At 38.5% G+C, this 18462-nt stretch overlaps 2 protein-coding genes across 2 annotated transcripts in view; both read left to right on the top strand.

Annotated features, from left to right (window-relative positions):
* Positions 1-16601, top strand: part of cubn (cubilin (intrinsic factor-cobalamin receptor)) — a 39310-nt gene extending 22709 nt beyond the window's left edge. Inside the window, exons 35-66 of the mRNA XM_039684774.2 lie at positions 79-211; positions 1117-1322; positions 1528-1709; positions 1808-2000; positions 2083-2286; positions 2369-2515; positions 2618-2808; positions 2930-3098; positions 3203-3377; positions 3448-3626; positions 3709-3918; positions 4003-4143; positions 4386-4567; positions 4653-4824; positions 4907-5104; positions 5212-5361; positions 5451-5572; positions 5676-5901; positions 5976-6163; positions 6264-6420; positions 6515-6664; positions 6906-7094; positions 7610-7739; positions 9596-9813; positions 11585-11790; positions 11872-12034; positions 13515-13723; positions 14085-14229; positions 14317-14498; positions 15253-15418; positions 15509-15744; positions 16308-16601. Coding sequence (XP_039540708.2) covers positions 79-211; positions 1117-1322; positions 1528-1709; positions 1808-2000; positions 2083-2286; positions 2369-2515; positions 2618-2808; positions 2930-3098; positions 3203-3377; positions 3448-3626; positions 3709-3918; positions 4003-4143; positions 4386-4567; positions 4653-4824; positions 4907-5104; positions 5212-5361; positions 5451-5572; positions 5676-5901; positions 5976-6163; positions 6264-6420; positions 6515-6664; positions 6906-7094; positions 7610-7739; positions 9596-9813; positions 11585-11790; positions 11872-12034; positions 13515-13723; positions 14085-14229; positions 14317-14498; positions 15253-15418; positions 15509-15744; positions 16308-16415 — 5627 coding nt within the window. The 3' untranslated portion in view covers positions 16416-16601. The remainder of the gene's footprint in view (positions 1-78; positions 212-1116; positions 1323-1527; positions 1710-1807; positions 2001-2082; positions 2287-2368; positions 2516-2617; positions 2809-2929; positions 3099-3202; positions 3378-3447; positions 3627-3708; positions 3919-4002; positions 4144-4385; positions 4568-4652; positions 4825-4906; positions 5105-5211; positions 5362-5450; positions 5573-5675; positions 5902-5975; positions 6164-6263; positions 6421-6514; positions 6665-6905; positions 7095-7609; positions 7740-9595; positions 9814-11584; positions 11791-11871; positions 12035-13514; positions 13724-14084; positions 14230-14316; positions 14499-15252; positions 15419-15508; positions 15745-16307) is intronic.
* Positions 16602-17805: 1204 nt separating this feature from the next.
* rsu1 (Ras suppressor protein 1) overlaps positions 17806-18462 on the top strand; it is a 35656-nt gene continuing 34999 nt past the window's right edge. Inside the window, exon 1 of the mRNA XM_039684911.2 lies at positions 17806-18021. Coding sequence (XP_039540845.2) covers positions 18004-18021 — 18 coding nt within the window. The 5' untranslated portion in view covers positions 17806-18003. The remainder of the gene's footprint in view (positions 18022-18462) is intronic.

Genomic DNA, 18462 nt, shown 5'->3' with positions numbered 1-18462 from the left:
TAGATTTCAGTATTTAGTTCAAAATACATATGAATTTTGAACTGCAATTTAACACTAGTCTGTTACCTGTTTCTCCAGGCTGTGGTGGACGTCTGAATATGGAGTCAGGTGCTTTTAACAGTCCAAACTATCCTGATGTATACCCACCTAATGTGGAGTGTGTGTGGACCATCACCAGTTCCCCTGGGAATCGAGTACAACTGTCCTTCATGTAAGCATATCCAGTGGTGGAATGTAACGAAGTACAAAAACTTTGTCACTTTACTTAAGTACATTTTTCACGTATCTTTTCTTTACTTAAGTAGAATAAATAGTACATACTTTTTACTTTTACTTCGTTACATTTTGCAGCAATTATTATACTTTCTACTCCACTACATTTCTACATTTTCTTTTACATTTTCATTACATTTTCTGATCAGGTTTTCCCCTGCCAAAACGTAATCTGACCGTCCGTCCGCTGCACGTTTGTCTCACCAGTGACGTTTGGTTGCCATAGATTTATCAACCCGGTCACACTAAATGCGTCTCGCACGCAGTGCGTTTATCGTGCAATTTATATGCGAAAATTTGTTTTTACGTGCATAGGAAACGCATCGTTTGTAATATACGTTTGGTTAGGATTATGGCAAGCCAAGAGGTTCAGAATTACACCATAAATCAATCGCGTTTACTACTAAACATAGTTATTAACATTTAGTAAGGATAAGCATGATGTGTACTGTATGTTGCCGAATTGCAAACTTGTTTCAGAAATGGTGACAACTATTTTTTTCCATCATTATTGAACATCATTATTGGAGTATTAGGTTGAATGAGTTATTAAATGTTTTATTAATCATTTAAAAATACACATTAAGAGAATAAATTGTTATGCAAGTACTTTTACTTTTAATACATAAAGTACATTTAAAATCAGGTACTTTTTACTTAAGTTTGGTTGTCATTGTGTTACTTCTACTTTTACTAAAGTAAATATTTATCTGGTTATTTGTACTTTTACTTAAGTACTGAGATTCAGTACTTCCTCCACCACTGAGCATATCAGGATGTTACATGGATCTCACAAATGTAATGGATTCATCAAAACAAACAACTGTACTTTTTGTTATGCAGAACGTTTCAGCTGCAACAAAGTTCAGATTGCAGTAATGACTACCTGGAGATTCGTGAAGGACACTCCAATGGCACTCTGGTTGATCGTTTCTGTGGTGACTCTCTTCCTTCCAACTACACCTCTATAACAGGCCACATTCTTTGGATTAAGTTTATCTCGGACTCCTCGGTCAGCGGATCTGGATTCAGAGCAGTATTCTCTCACTGTAAGTCAGGGCGATTGGTGTGGACCCTACTGAAATGACCAGCTAACACTATCCAGAGTTTTTATGCTGATACAGGGGGTTAAATTGGTTAATGCTGGTTTGTTGGAGCTAAATAGTCATTCTCCTCTGGTTGTACAAGGAAGTCTTTCTGAAGTTAGAAAATCTGGCATGGGTGTAAATGAATACTCTTTTTCTGCTTTCTCAGTGTATGGGAATGAGATCACAGGCAGTTCAGGCCAGATAGCCTCCCCTCTTTACCCACGCACATACCCAAACAACGCAGATTACCGCTGGACCATCACAGTGAATTCAGACTCTCACGTGGAGATACACTTCCTGGACATCGACATTGAGGACTTGTTCAATTGCAATTATGACAAGCTCAAGGTCAGCACTCTTATCTAAAATATAGTCATTAAATACTATAATGGTTTAATAGAAAATAAGTGTAGATTAAGTTGCAGTGGATGTTTTCCATTCCCTAGATATATGATGGTCCGAGCACCAGTGCTTTACTTCTGGGTGAGTTCTGTGGTCTGACTCTGCCCGACCCAGTAATAAGTTCGGGCAGCACTATAACTCTTGAGTTTAAATCGGATAATGTGATTGGAGGGAAAGGCTTCCTCGTCGAGTGGATGGCCGTTCAGGGCTCTGGTCCCTTGCCGACTCCAGAACCAGGTTAGTTCCTCAAGGATTCTTCTTCTCAGATCTTAGTAAAAACCTTTCTGTAAGATCTCTATTAACAATTGGACACTTCCAGGAGCATGTGGAGGAACATTGATGACAGGAGACGCTCCCAAGTTCTTGTTCTCTCCTGGTTGGCCCGAGCTGTATCAGAATAACCTTGAGTGTTCATGGGTAATCCGGTCTCACGGATTAAGCTCTATCGTTGAGTTTAATCTGCTCTTTCTGGACATGGAAGATGAGGTTTCATGTCTCCATGACAGTCTGGTCATCAGAGATGGTAATGCTTTTGTCAAATGAACATAAATCTCAACTTGAAGCTGACATTCAATACTGAATCAAAGGTACGTTTTTCTCCTAAGGTGACACCAACTTGTCTCCACTGATTGCAAGAGTTTGTGGGCGGCAACTGCCTGGCTCTTTGCATTCAACTGGTGATGCCATGTTCCTGCAATTCAGCTCTGACGGCAGCATTAATGGCAGGGGGTTCAATGCAACCTTTTCCAGAGGTGAGCGGCAAGTCCATTAATAAAATCAAAATATGTTGGATGTCCTTAATACATTTTGTTGTACAGTACGTTGAGCTATTTCTCTCTTGCCTTCTCCGTCAGATTGTGGTGGTTTCCTCCATGCAGACAGAGGAGTTCTAAGTTCTCCTCAGTATCCACAGAACTACAAGCCCAACCTGAACTGCAACTGGCAAATTTTGGTCACCCCAGGGTTTAGAGTGTCCGTAACTTTCCAAAGTCCCTTCCAAATAGAGGGTTATGGTAATCAGTGCAGCTCAGGTGACTACTTGGAGGTGAGTGACTATAAGAGAAGGTGTAATCTGGCCGCTTTTCCAAATCAGAACCAGTACGTTATACAAAGAGTCCTTTTTGTATTTAAAGGACCAAGTTTAAAGTTTGATTATTTTGTATTAGTTACGGAACGGACCTGATGGCAACTCACCGAGTCTAACGGGGCGTCTCTGTGGGTCCAGTGCTCCATCCACATTTCAGACCACAGACAACGGCCTATATGCCCACTTTGTCTCTGATCATTCCAATGAGGGGAATGGCTTTAAAATGATATTCGAGGCCCACAGCTCAGGTGAATACTTTAGCTAATATCTATAATATACCAATTATTTTAGATTCATTTAATTATGAATGGAAATGATGAAAATAATAAGAGTAAACCCTGTTTGTTTCCAGCTTGTGGTGGTCTCCTTGAGCTTAATGATGGAGATCCACCAGGATACATCACGTCTCCTAACTATCCATCAAACTACCCCACAAATATCGACTGTGTGTGGATAATCACTGTTCCCAATGGGGAGGCTGTACAACTCGACTTTGAGGATAATTTCTACATTGAGTCTCATCCAGGGTATGTTTCATATGTTTTGAACAATCAAATTCATTTAACCATTTGAAGTGATTACAATCTGCTCTCCTAGATGTTTGTATGACTACGTAGAGGTCCGTGATGGTCCCACATCAGACGCTGCTTTGATGGGCAGACTTTGTGGCAACACCCGCCCATCTACACAGCATTCATCTGGCACTACCATGTATATTCGATTCCGAACTGATGGCAGCATCACACATATTGGTTTCAAAGCCAAGTACTCCATTGGTAATCCATTCTGAATCCTCATAACATTCCAGCCATTTTTCTGATCTCAGTGTGACTCAAAGAGGATTCTTTCTCTCCTCAGCTACATGTGGAGGTACCTACTTCGGTCAGAGTGGTGTCATCAGAAGCCCCGGTTATCCGGACTCAAATTATCCAGACAATGCTAACTGCGAATGGTACCTGGAAGGTCCCACTGGACACTACCTCACCCTTTCCTACACTGCCCTTGACCTGCAGAGCTCCTCCAATTGTAACAATGACTATGTGGAAATACGTGAATACAATGCTTCAGGTTTGGGTTCTCCTTACACAAATGAGAGTTGAGGGTTTTTTTTTTAATGTTGAGGGTATTAATCTTACTTTTTCTTTTCACCAGGTCGCCTGTTGGGGAAACACTGTGGAAACAGCCTTCCATCCCCCCTGGATACTGCAGACAGTTTTGCCTATGTGAAGTTTGTCAGTGATGGCAGTGGGAATGCTCCAGGGTTTAGTTTATCGTTTGAAGCCAGTGTTGAAGGCAAGTGTGTTTAAATCCTTACAGTGTCTGGTTAGGGTCATATAGTTTAGTGGTTGAAGATCAGGACTGGTTACCGGAATCTTGCTGGTTCAATTCAATCCCTAGTTGGTTGAAATCTATGAAAAACAAAAACGTGACTTTGAGCACACTTATGTTGCTCCAGAGGAATTGTGCTTGCAAAATTGTTTGGATAAAAGATGATGCAGTTCTATGGGTAACTGGTGACATTGTTTCTCTTGTAGAGTGTGGAGGGGATCTGAACGCACCATTTGGGACCATATCATCTCCCAACTACCCCAATCTGTACCCCCACAGCCGAATTTGCCGCTGGAGAATCACTGTTCCTCAAGGTCGTAGGGTCACTCTTACAATCAATGACTTGAGGCTGGAGGACCATGGGGCCTGTTTGTTTGACTTTGTGGAGGTGAGGCAATGTGTATGATTTAGAGGTGCCAAAGTTGGATCATGCAAAATGCTGTAACACGCTGTTTTGACTCTCGGGTTGATAGGTCCTAAACGGTCTGACACCCAGTGCCCCACATTTGGGTCGTTTATGTGGTACAGTCCCAGCTGGTACCCAGCTGAAATCTTCTGGGAATACTATGACTGTAATTTTCAGAACAGATTCATCTGTATCTAATGGTGGATTCACAGCAGATTACTCCTCAGAAGAGGCAGCAGGTGAGAGAGAAGAACTGATTTTTTGTTTGTTTGTTTGTTTTGGGGACCTGATTTGATTGGTGTGTATTTGCTCTTTTGCTAGTGTGTGGTGGGATACTCACTGAGCCTGGAAACTTCACCTCACCTGACTTTGGCAATGGAAACTACAGCAACGACCTGAACTGTGAATGGCTGATCCAGAACCCGCATCATATGAATTACTCCATTGTGGTTATTATAGACGAGCTCCATCTAGAGCATCACCAAACCTGTGAGTGGGACTACTTGGAGTTCAGATTGGGTAAGATTTTCCAAATACACAAAAAGAGACACAACACTCTATACAATGTCCAATTTGTCCAATGCTGCTGATAAGCAAGCCATGTTTTGCCTGTTCCTCTAATGTAGGAGATGCAAATGGAGAGCTTTTGGCTCGTTTCTGTGGTCAGTCCCCTCCTACAGTCCCCATAGTAGTGTCCACCCCTGAACTCTGGGTTCACTTCCTGTCGGATGAAGCTGTGGGTGATCTGGGCTTCAAAGCCACGTATTACTTTTCAGGTATCATCCTCTAATCAGTGGCACTTAAACGGATCGATCTCAACTCTTTAAAATTCTGCTTAAGCTCAGCTGACTTTGACTTTTCTCAGAATGTGGAGGGTCACAAAGTGGAGAGGGAGGTGTCATCTCTAGCCCTGGATATCCCAACATCTACCCCAGCCCGAGCCGCTGTACTTGGCTTCTCGAGGCTCCAGTGGGCCACACTATCATTGTAATGCACGATTGCCTCTTGGGTCTTTTTTTTTTGTATTCTTTAAACCCTAACACTGGAATTCCTCACTCATATATCATAATTTCCATATATTCTTGTCTAGCTCACTTTTACATACTTTGAAGTGGAGCAGCATACCCAGTGCACCTGGGACTCAGTAACAATCTTCAATGGAGCATCTTCAGGATCCCCCATTATTGGTCAATACTGTGGCAACAACTCTCCAGGAACTATCCAATCAGGCTCCAACAAATTAGTTGTGGTGTTCCTTGCTGATCATTCAGTGTCCAAGGGAGGATTTACTGCCACCTGGTCAACAGACTCATCAGGTATATACAGTACAGAAAGATGTACCGTGTATACTTTCTGTAGACGTGTTACATTTTTTCTTTCTCTTCTTCAGGATGTGGAGGAATCATCCATGCTGATGCAGGCACCATCAAATCTCCCAATTATCCTCAGAATTTCCCAGCCAATATCGAATGTTCCTGGACCATCATCGCCCATGATGGAAACCATCTGGAAATGGGTTTTGCCAGTGACTTCCAGATCCCAGACTCAAGTGGACAGTGTCAAAACAGTTATATCAAGGTAACAAGATTACATTTTAACACGAAATCTTCTCTGATTTCCATTTGGATCTGGTGGTTTAATTGTTTTTTGTTGTATTCTGCCTATGTTTATCTGACAGATGTGGTCTGACAACATACAGAATGATGAGAATCTCTTGGCCACTGGTTGTGGTACTACAGCCCCTGCTGTAGTCATTGCACCCCGAAATGTTATAACGGCTCGTTTCCAGTCCTCAGAAACACCTGGCAAAGGCTTCTCTGCCTCATTCTACATAAGTGTGTATCATATGCTTGGTTTGTTCTTTACAGTTTTTCTTCCCCTTTCCATAATTCAAGTAACGTAATGCATCTACTTCACGTCGTCTTTTAGGTTGTGGGGCCAATTTCACAGCCCCAACTGGTCGTGTGGTTTCTCCAAACTACCCAGACCACTACCCTTCAAGCTCCAATTGTAATTACATCATCGATGCTGGAGATCAGACCGTGATTGTGCTCACTTTTAAAACTTTCCAGTTAGAGGGTATGCACTTCTTCAAAAGTAAAATAATAAATAAATTAATAATAAATAAATTATTAATTATATTATATAAATAATTTATATAATAAACATTTGTAATTTAAAATGTTATATATATATATAAACTAAAGTGTTCAGATGCAAAAGCCTCTAAGTGCCATTTTGAAATTTTCTTCTAGAATGATCATTTTTATCTATAAGTAGCTTCATAAGTTGAACAATCATGCCTTTCCATCTCCTCCAGCACACTCCACATGTACCTACGATGGTGTGAAGATCTACAGAGGCACGACCGCCAGTAGCACTCCATTGGCTACTCTTTGTGGAAATACCATCCCAGGTGTCTTCACCACATTTGGACCAATGCTCATCAACTTCTACTCTGATTTTATAGCCAATGACAACGGCTTCCTGGCTGAATACAGAACCATACGTAAGCTTCAACCATTAAATAAGCTGTGCATTTAATGCAATACCTTTTGGTTCTCTATACTATAATGTGTGTTATAATGTAGTTTGATGCATTTCTGCTGATTAGGGTGTGGCTTAGATGGAGGTGTGGGTGATGTGGGTGTGGCTTAGATTATGGCAGTAATGCAGATCTGATGCGCTGAGCCCAGAAATGTGGAATGAGTGGACGCTGCACTTTTCAAACAATATGTGGGGATTTGGGAGAATATGCAAATATGCAAGAGAATTCCATTGCAGATTCCACTCTTACTTCCACAAACAAACTCATTCACTGTAAAGGGTGCTCAATAGAAATGCACAGTCAAGTGCTCTTTGACTTGGTGCTATATGGGAAGACAGTCTATATTCCTCAAAGTAAACACATGAAAAAGGCATTTTACTTAATATACAGTGTTGGTATAATATACATGTTGGTTTATATGAATCCTGTGTGTATTGTATATATATAAAATGTGTGTATTTATGTGTTTTCAACAGCATGTGGTGGTGTGTTTAATGGCACTGCAGGGACAATCAGCAGTCCATCTCATTCTATCTCCGACTACCATCACAATATCAACTGCACATACCACATTTATGTCCGTGACAACCGTGTCATCAATCTCAAGTGAGTCTGAACTACTTCCTGTTAATAATGCAGACTATGAAAACATTAGTTTCAGAACAAAAAACTTCCCCCCAGTTTACAAAGATAAGTGTTAAATGAAGAAAAGTCTGTGTTGCTCCTGGCTATGTGTAGCACGTCCTGCTTTATTTCTTAAAGGTACAGCAACAATAAATGCACCTCTTTCTAAGGATCAGAAAGAGGGTGGAAAATGGTAAATGGTTATAGATAAACCAAGATTTTTCATGATCAAGGCTCTCTGAGTCAGTTTGTAACTTTGTAGGCCAAAACGCGGAAGTGAGTTAGCATTTTAGCACTCCCGGTTCTCTCGCTCTAAAGTCTATGTGATTTTTGAATGGGTTTTTGCTGATTCGCCTGAAATAAAGTCTGTGGTGAACAAAGCCTCTAAATATTTTCACGTTTTGATCTATGACATACTGTAAAACACACCAGTTATAACCTGCTTGTGTTTTTTTTAGGGCTGTCAAACGATTAATTTTTTTAATCGCAATTAATCGCAGAAGCTTCATAGTTAACTGCGATTAATCGCGGTTTTTTTTTTGCATGTGTAAAATTCTGTTATTTTGCAAATCAAGACAGTTCTAAGCCCATAATGTAGTATATCTTACCAGAGTTTTCATTGGGAATCAAAAGAACACATACAATTTCCTTTTTGAACAATTTTTATTAAAAAAAAGTGCAATGTAGACCAACTTCCAAATATTAGGAGGAATAAAGTAACGCAGTGCTTACTTTGAGAGATGACATTTATCAGGCCACTCTCTTAACCTACTTCAAAAATAAACAATAATATTAGCAAAACAATTCCTAGCAATAACAGCAATCAAGTGATATTTAACACTAGTAGTAAATTCGATCGCTGTGGTTAACTTATTTTTATCCAAGGGTCTGCTGCGACGCCCACACTCAGGAATAGTTCTGTGGCGAGGCTGCGGCTTGCTTGGCCGGGAAGCGTCAAATGAAACACCGGGGTGTTTGGCCTGGAGGTGGTAACTTAGACTTGACGTGCTCCGATGGTAGCTGAACTCCTTGAAACAAATGCTGCATTGTACCTTAGTGTTGTCAACGGAACCGTCTGATTTTTTTTAAAGTTAAACAGGCTGTTTAAAAATCCGGTCGTACTTTTTCTATCCATCACTTTTTACCGCTTCACAAACCAAAGGGGCTGACTACGGGCTAGCCAAAGGGACAAAAACGCGTTCCTTGAAATGCGATTAAAAAAAAATAACGCGTTATGGATTGTTTTTAACTAATCGCGATTAATGCATTAACGCTGACAGCCCTAGTTTTTTTTTAACTTTATTGTGTCTGCTTGTGTTTTTTAACTTTATATAGGCTTCAAAACGTATACAGTTTGGATTAACTTGTAAAGACAAAACGTGTAAGGGTCGCAACTCTTTGTTGAACACAGATCTTATTTTTTGCAATTTCCAAAAGTCCGAAAGTAACTTTTCGATCGAGGGAACCCATGCGCCGCTAACTTCCGAGTTGTCCTACAAAGTGACATCATCACTTCGGCACTCTATAGGAGCGGCAATAACATTTAAAAATCCTGCTAGGCATCCATCATGCCAGCTGTTCTACCAGAGAGACAGATGCTCAGAAAGAAAAGCATTCTGGTATTGATCTTCTGTCTTTCCCTTTGTGCAGTAAACCCCACTGAGATGTTGTATTGATGCCAGACAGGAAGCCCCTTCACTTATAATCTGTCCCTAGAGGCTTTCTATCAGGGCAAACCCCCTCTCCCAATTATTGGTATCACTTTCTGAGCAACTAGATTGTTCTGCAGCATTTCCATAGTGATCATCTACTGTAATGTATTTGTCCCTGTCCTATAGGTTCAACTCTTTCAGTCTAGAAGTCTCCTCGAACTGTCGCTTTGACTATGTGGCGGTGTATGATGGAGGGAGCACTTTGGCCCCACTAATGGGGAAGTTTTGTGGATCTGAGCTGCCGCCCAACCTCAGGTCCTCATCCAATCAGCTGTTTCTCGTGTTTGTTACTGATTCATCAGTTGTGGCGGAGGGTTGGAGAGCAACCTACAGTGAGACTTTAGGTAACGTTTACCTTCTCGGTAAAGAAGTCACGTCGCATACATGACTCTGCTCTTTTCCAAAACGTAGTGAGTTGCCTACATAGGCAACATCCTAACTGAAATAAAACCTCATAAGTGACTAAACTGAAACACTCTACATGGCAACTCTACACACCACTCTTCACGTAAAAGGCACAGTTTTCACGTTTTTTTTTAATTTTTTATCTCACATTGTGAGAGCATCCTTTAGCATCGTTCTTTCGACAGAAGTTGTATACAATAAAAATCACTATTTTGTGATATTATATGTTTATTTTCCCTAATTCCTTAAAATGCTGTCTAGGTAGAGTATGCAGATGACCAGGATTTGGAACAGAGCTTCTGTCTCATTATTATCTGATTCAAAAGACAGTATCTGGCATGTTACTCACATACTACTAAGATGTGTGATACTTTGAGCTTGTTCCTTTATGGTTCTCATTTTGGAATAGAATTAAGAATGATGAAATGATTTCATAGTGAATCACAAAGACAAAGATCTCATTGAGGACTGAACAAAGTGTTCAGGGGTCATAAACAGTGTTCTTTGTTACAGCTTTGTGCTTTAAAGCTTCTGATGACCCAGTCCCTTCAGGATGACCAGGCTCTTTAAGAACTGAGTTGTAAACAATTTTGTTGCTCGTCTAGGGGTGTGTGAGTGAACCGCCCCGTCCTACAACCACCACTGTTGTTCTTTGTGAACAAGACAACTCATTCAGACCACAAAAGTCTGTCCCCTCACCACGACAGAAAACAAGACATACGTCTTTATCTCTTGGCCAGTGCTGTCAAAGAGCCTTAGCCAATGAAGTACTCCCAATTGTCCTACAATTTATGTGCAATTTATGTTAAATACATTTCATTCATTCATTCATATTTTTTTTTGTTTACATTTATTTATTTGGCAGACACTTATATTAGCTGTTTTATCTTAATATTAACTTTAATGTATTTTTATAAATATATTATATAAATAAATTATTAATTATATTATATAAATAATTAATATAATAAACATTTGTAATTTAAAATGTTTTTGTTATAAATGCATCTATATATGTATGTGTGTGTGTGTGTGTGTGTGTGTATATGTATATATATAGAGTCACATACATACATTCATACACATACACACACATATATATATATATATATAATAAAGTGTTCAGATGTAAAAGCCTCTAAGTGCCATTTTGAAATTTTCTTCTAGAATGATCATTTTTATCAAGCTTGTATATTTAAGTCCAGTAATTTCACTTTAATGCCAATGAAGATTACCTATTAATTGTCATTTAAGTGAAATTACTGAACTTAAATATACAAGTTTGATAAAAATGATCATTCTAGAAGAAAATTTCAAAATGGCACTTAGAGGCTTTTGCATCTGAACTCTTCATATATTATATATAGAAATGCACACACAAACAAATACGGTATATATACCGCTATACTGTATCTGTTGTATCTATGTGGAGGGACATTCTTATTCAAAGATTTTTTGATTTGGACCAAAATGTGTTCTCACCGAGAACAATATTACTCTTGAAAATTATTTTAGTCTGCTTTCCTGGAAACCTGTACATTTTAAACACATCTGCCACAACATTTAAAAGTACATTAGCATATACTGTAGATGTATTCAAAGCTAACATTTTGTCAGTTTTGTGGACTCTACTGCCTCTTGCAGGGGGTTTCTTGAAAGCACATCTTTCTCTCACTGTCTTTCCATTTCCTCATCCCTCGTTTTCTCCAGGTCCTCAGCAGGGTTGTGGCGGCTACCTGTCGTCCCCCACTGGAATGTTTGGTTCTCCTGATATTGACTTTAATGGGCAGTACGAGCCACGAATGGACTGCGTGTGGATCATTGCTGTCGAGGTCAATAAAGGCATTAACCTCACCTTCACCACCTTTGAGCTTGAGGGCCCCACTGGAACCCTCTGCAGATATGATTATGTCACGGTAATAACTGTATAACATATATTATACCATTATAATTACAGCGTCATTTGCAATACACTAAATTTGTATTCCTATGTATAGATTTATGATGGTGACAGTGCTAACTATCCATTGATTGGCACGTTCTGTGGAGATGTAGTTCCTGCCCCCTTCGTCTCGTCCAGTAACTTCCTGACCGTGCACTTCATCTCGGACGGCTCCGTTTCACGCAGCGGCTTTAATGCCACCTACAGCAGAGTGGACGGTAAGATTGGACTTTTTGTCCCAATGGCTTTATAGAGGGTATGACTCACAGTGAGTGGCAAAAAGACTAAGCGGCTGTATTTGTTTTATTTATTTATTTATTTATTTGTTTATTTTCGAGCAATATGTAGTTACACATGACAAGGCAATACGCAGCATTTTGGTCAATCTGTACAAGCCTTTAAATTCATAATATTTACATCGACTTTAACAAAACCTAAATCTATTGCTCGAAACGGAGTGGATAGAAGTCAAACTTATTTGAACCCACCCCGGTTACCAAAAACAGGAAAAACAAAACAATAATAGTTACTTCCTTACACATTATCATAACACTCAATAACAATTCTGAATATAAGTACATATATGAAAACATGAGAAGGGAAACCCTTTCTCCCTCATCAAAGGCAAAACAATACCAAAACAAAACAAAACATATCCTAAATACACACCATATATGATCATGAACTCAGGTAACAATTATAATAATACCAACAATGGTAATCAATTACCTACAAGGTAAAATAAAACAGAGTATAAACACATGGATACATCTAAGAAAATACCAACAATGGTAATGAGAATACCTACAGGATAATATTAACAAAATACAATGAATACAACTCACAAAATTAAACCATTTCCGACATGTATTGCGATAAGACCTTCTGTTTATAATGTTTTCAGAGTGAATACCGGAAAAAACAAACACAACACATATAAAGTGGGAAAGAGCTTTGCGATTAACTGTACAACTAGATTTGATAAAAAAAAATCAGAGGTTTATTTTTACAGACTGATATAGAAGGAGGAGCAAATGGATCGCTGCAATTCACAGTAAAAACTGGACTGGATTTGCCGTTATCAATTTGTGTCAATATGCTGAATTTAGGTGTAAAACCATACCCATATATTTTGTATTGTTATATATACATTAACAACTCATCAATTAAATATTTATCTTCGCATATTCTGCATTATTGGATGTTTTTTTAATAAACACTGACCGAAAAAAAACTATAAAGTTTTAGGGCTGGACGATATGATGATATATATAGGCTATATATAACACTGATATAAGTGATCACCCGGATTTAGACCTACCTATATTGTATTTATATAAAGCGTCCACAGGCAAATTTGCTTTATGTTTAGGTCTATATTTCCCCAGTGTCGAAATCAGCAAAAAATAAATATCAGGCAACACGATTCCTGGCTGCATGTCAATATCCATGGATCACTGGATCTTAGTAAGTTGTAAGGAACACTATATTGAGTCCAACATTTAGTTTAAATTGATAAAATTGTTCATTATAGTCGCATTTTCGCAGTTTCCCCTAGTCACGCAGCTGATCTTTTGCCACTCAGTCAGGCTGAGGGGGGTTGTTCCGGCGGGAAAGTGACGTCAATGCATTCTCTCTATAGTTGGATGTCATTTAATGTTGAATCAGTCATGCTAACGTGCTTTTTCACTGTTTTAGGTATTTGTGGAGGAACATTCAATGCCACAGCATCACCTCAGACCATCACATCCCCGTTTTATCCCAGTGCCTACCCACCATTCAGTAATTGCCGCTGGGTGCTGGATGCTCCTTCTCAGGAGGCGGTGAAAGTGTCCGTTCAACAGTTTCAACTGGAGTCCAGCCAGAGCTGCACCAGCAACTTCCTGGAGTTTAAGGACTTCCCTGTGGTAAAACCCAATCGCCCCTAAAATTGTCCTACTAGCTTACTAAAGCAATTTAGTATCTCTTCACAAGTCACAATACAGGGTTATTTATAGTTTTGTTGTAGTTTTATTAATATTTTGAATTGGCTTTTTATATATATTTTTATATTTTTACTTTCCATGTGAATTTTAGTTGAATTTTTTGTCATTTATAGTTGAATTTTTAGTATATATATATATTTATAAATATTGCTTTTAGGTTTCAATTACTTATCATGTATCCTCAAGTGGCTTACTGCTTTATTGAAATTTGCTGCCTTCACTTATATGTTGTATTCTCACAGCATGTTTAAAATAATTGAAAACTATTTGTTTGATCTTTCAGGGAGATTTTGGACAGTCTCATAAGTTCTGTGGCGTAGACTCACATGTGCCAGATTTCTACAGTTACGGCCGCACCATGCACATCACCTTCAAATCAGAGGCCTTCATGACTGGGAATGGATTCAGCCTTACCTATCAGGTGGCAGGTGTGTTTTCCCATATGATTCGAAAAACAAAAGCTTTTAGGTGTGATTATATTGTCATGTGTGTGTCTGTATGTGATCTTTCTGCAGGTTGCAGCAGGGTTTATGAACAGGAATACGGTTACCTTAAGAGCCCAGGCTGGCCTGATATATATCCTCATAATCTTGAATGCAACATCATACTCCAGGCCCCTCAGAACAGTGCCATCTCTCTGTTCTTCTCTAGTTTTGATGTGGAGACTCATCCTTCCTGCAACTTTGACTATCTCGAGGTGAGCATAAACATACTGAACCATCACCATATAAAAAAAAAGTTAAGAAATAAAATAAATGTCATTGCGTTCAAGTCAGATTGGAAAGGTTGTATATATATGAGCAGAACTGAAATAAAATAAGTTGAAGTAATAAAATTACAAAACTACAACTGAATTGCATAGAAATTAAAGCTAAATGGAATTAAGAAAAGTTGAAAATATAAAAATAAAATAACTAGATAGACTGTCTAGATATCATACTAAAAACGCATAAAGTTGCCATGAAATAAAAATTGAGAATTCTTATTATTTATGTAATATTGCAGTGTTTATTATAAATTATGTATCTGTGCACTTTCATGTGCCCAAAGGTTTAATCAAAAACCTTAACTTCCCTTCCCCCTGGAAACTTCCTGTCATGTGATATAGCACGAGGGCGGGGCTATCAGGCTCTGTATCCGTTTTGTTAGCAACGCCCAACCTCCAACGATCCAATCAATTCCTGAAGGACGAAATCAAGCCCCACTCTACATTTTATTCTCATTTCAGGAGCTGTTTACTCGGATATACCTCACAATAAGGAAAAAAGAACAATCGCAACTTCCGTTTCATGCCAAGTACATTGTTTTATGGGATACAGTACCCAGTGCAGATACAGATCATCCAGAAAACTTGCATATGATACTATGCTATGCTAGCCCTTCTGATGATGATAATGATGATGATGATTTTACTGTAGCTGTCTAATGTATATTTCTTTCTGCTGATGTAGGTCAGAAACGGCAGTACCGCCACATCGCCTCTGTTAGGAAAGTACTGTGGTAGCACACTGCCAAATCCTGTCTTCCCGGGAACCAACCAGCTCTTCCTACATTTCAAGAGTGACTTTTCTACATCCCGCAACGGCTTTGAGATCACCTGGACTTCCTCTTCACAGGGTGAGAAACGCACCGCTAATCTATATTTGCAACGATCTCCTCAGTCCGATACTGCTGAGAGTCCTAACTCATGTGTGTGTGTGTGTCCAGGATGTGGAGGTGTGTTATATGGAGACCACGGCTCTTTCGCCAGTCCAAACTACCCTGGCACTTACGCCAATGGCACCTCTTGCGAGTGGGGAATCAGGGCTCCTAGTGGCAGACTAGTGATAATCACATTCAACCAGATCAGCATTGATGACCCAGGAGACTGCGAGAACAACTACTTGAGGATATATGACGGACCAGATGCCAATTCACCAGTTGTTGGGCCGTACTGTGGATCGGTATGTGTGAACTCTTACTGTGGTGATTGCAAAATCATAACACTTCTGTTAAGCATCTGTATTACTATTTAATCATAGATATATACTACCATTAAAAAATGTGGGGACAACCTGATTCTTTTTTTTTTTTTTTTAATAAATAATTGTATTCAGGACACTTTAAATTGATCAAAAGTGACAGTAAAGATTTTTAATATTCAATTAAATGCTGAGATTTATTTTCTTCAAAGAATCCGGAGAAATAAAATACATAAAATTATTCAGAAACTGTTTTCAACATTGGTGATAATATGAAACGTTTCTCGCAAATCATCATATTAGAACGATTTCTTAAGGATAAAGTGACACTGAGCAATGATGCTGAAAATTCAGCTTTGCATTACAGGACTAAATTACATTTACACTATATTCATATAGTGATTCTTATAATATTTTACAATATTAAAGTTTAACTGTATTTTTGATCAAATAAATGTAGATATTTCTTTAAAAGCATTAAAAAAACGCTAGTGTATATGCACATTTTTTCTATGGATATATAATTGTTCTTTGTTCTTTTGTAGGAGACAAATATCGCCCCTTTCAGAGCATCTTCAAACCTTGTGTTTGTGAAATTCTCGGCCCAGTCTGCCGTTATTCCGTCCGGGTTCAGACTCACATGGAGAAGCTGAGAAGAAATTCAAGAAAAATTCACACAGAAATATGTGAACACACTTAGCAATCCTAAACATTGAGTGAAGAATCGGCAAATCAAACATAAATAATATATAATGAATCCTCATTTGTAGATAATTGACTTTATGTACTGTATGTATTTTTTATGCTTTTTTGGAAAATAAAGATGTTTAATGTAGTAATTGTGTGGTGAAGGCAGCTTTTTTTTGACAGTCGGTAAAGACGTTTTAAATTGCTGTCATCTCTTCTGTGTTTTTTCAACATAAAAAATAAGCCAATACTTGCACTCGTTTCAAAAGCTGTGAATGTGTGGCAGTGTTAAATATTGTTTTCACTGTCTGATATCCTCAGCTTCTCTCTAGACTTCATCCACACAGCCCACTCTGACATCTCAAGGCTGACGCATTATACTTTAAGGGTGATGATGAAGCTGTCAGAGGAAGAAACAGACTTCAGTGCTGTCTGCTCGGTAGAGGGAGACAGACTTCAGCTTTCTTCATGCAATGCTTCTATATAGAGAAAGCAAAACAACATTTCATCTAATATTTAATTTCTTCCTTCAAAACGCGACCAAATACTCCAATCAAGGTCAAAGAAGAGTGTCTGATCAACAGAAAAACAGAGCTTTGAGACATTACCATCTGGTATTAAGGCCTTTCTCACGATTTTCACAAACATTTTATCATAGTTTTCCCTTAGTCTAACAAGGTCAAAGTTCATGAGAAGCTCTGTGTTTAAAAAAAAAATGTGTTGACCTTGGAAATAGTGCAAGAAAATGGCCTCAGGAGACCTGCAATGAGGGATTTATATTTTCTCGTTATATTACCGTAGATAAAAATTACAATAAAATCATATATATATATATATATATATATATAAACTAATGTTCCCTATTTAAAAAAAAAAAAAAAAACAATTGACAAACCATAAAATCCACATTCATTCTGGACATACAACAGCGCATATTGGCTAATCTGCTGGTGGTCTGCGCTGCTGTATACAGTTCCTCAGGCACATAATTTGAGACCACCTCATAAATCAAAGAGCAGATCACTCAGACATCCACACATTCCCACCTCACTGCCCACTTTGCTCAAGTGTCAGTGCTTATTGCTCCTTTATGTAGATTCTAATAAAATACACACCTCCCCATGCCCTCATGCCATGTCTGAATGTGTCCGCTCTCCATTGGCTTCTGGCCGAGGGTGTTGGTTAAAGATTTTACAACATAAACAAGCTTTGCCCCTGGAATCCAGAACTCCCGCTCTGCAAAGCAAAGTTCAAACATGCTGAAGCATCTGTTGCCACTCACCAAATATAATCAAGCCTATAAATAGAGCCACTGTTTGTCAGTCCCCAATAGAAATGATCAACCCTGCAAGAACCAGACACAGACCGAGAGACAGGCAAAGGAAGGACCGAGCCCAGACCAAGATCCAGTCTGTTGATGGTTCCACCTGGGACCAAAGGAACCCAAAGGAAAAGAGAAGTGTTTCCATTCCTCTGCCTCATGCTAGGGTTCTGTAGGAGGAGGAGACAGAGAAGACTCATTTTGCTGTTCCATCTTGTGTAGACGTCTAAACAATGTGTCTTCCTTGGAAGGTAGGTGAGAGCCGGGGATCTGGGACCTGCCTCTCCAAGACACCTGCTGGATTCACTAATACTTTATTCAGATGGATAGATATTTTGAGGGGAAAGTGCTCTTTGTAACAGATATTCATATAACTGTAAAGTATGTAAGTATTTATTTAAGTATTTATACACGTTGGATGTTGGTAGCATTTCTCGTAAGGGATTTTCTCTGTTAATTAATTACTTTTAAAAAAAATCAAAAGTATATATATATATATATATATATATATATATATATATCACTCATATAACATTCAGAAAATTCAACATGTTTACAAATGTAGGCTATATATAAATTCAACATTTTATATAGCCTATATATATTCAACATTTATATTTTGATAGTTTATATATATATATATATATATATATATATATATATATATATATATATATATATACATAGAGAGA

This window comes from Pimephales promelas, chromosome 22 (assembly GCF_988280905.1).
Source record: "Pimephales promelas chromosome 22, fPimPro1.hap1.1, whole genome shotgun sequence".
Classification (NCBI taxonomy): Eukaryota; Metazoa; Chordata; class Actinopteri; order Cypriniformes; family Leuciscidae; genus Pimephales; species Pimephales promelas.
This window is presented reverse-complemented; position numbering and strand designations above follow the sequence as displayed.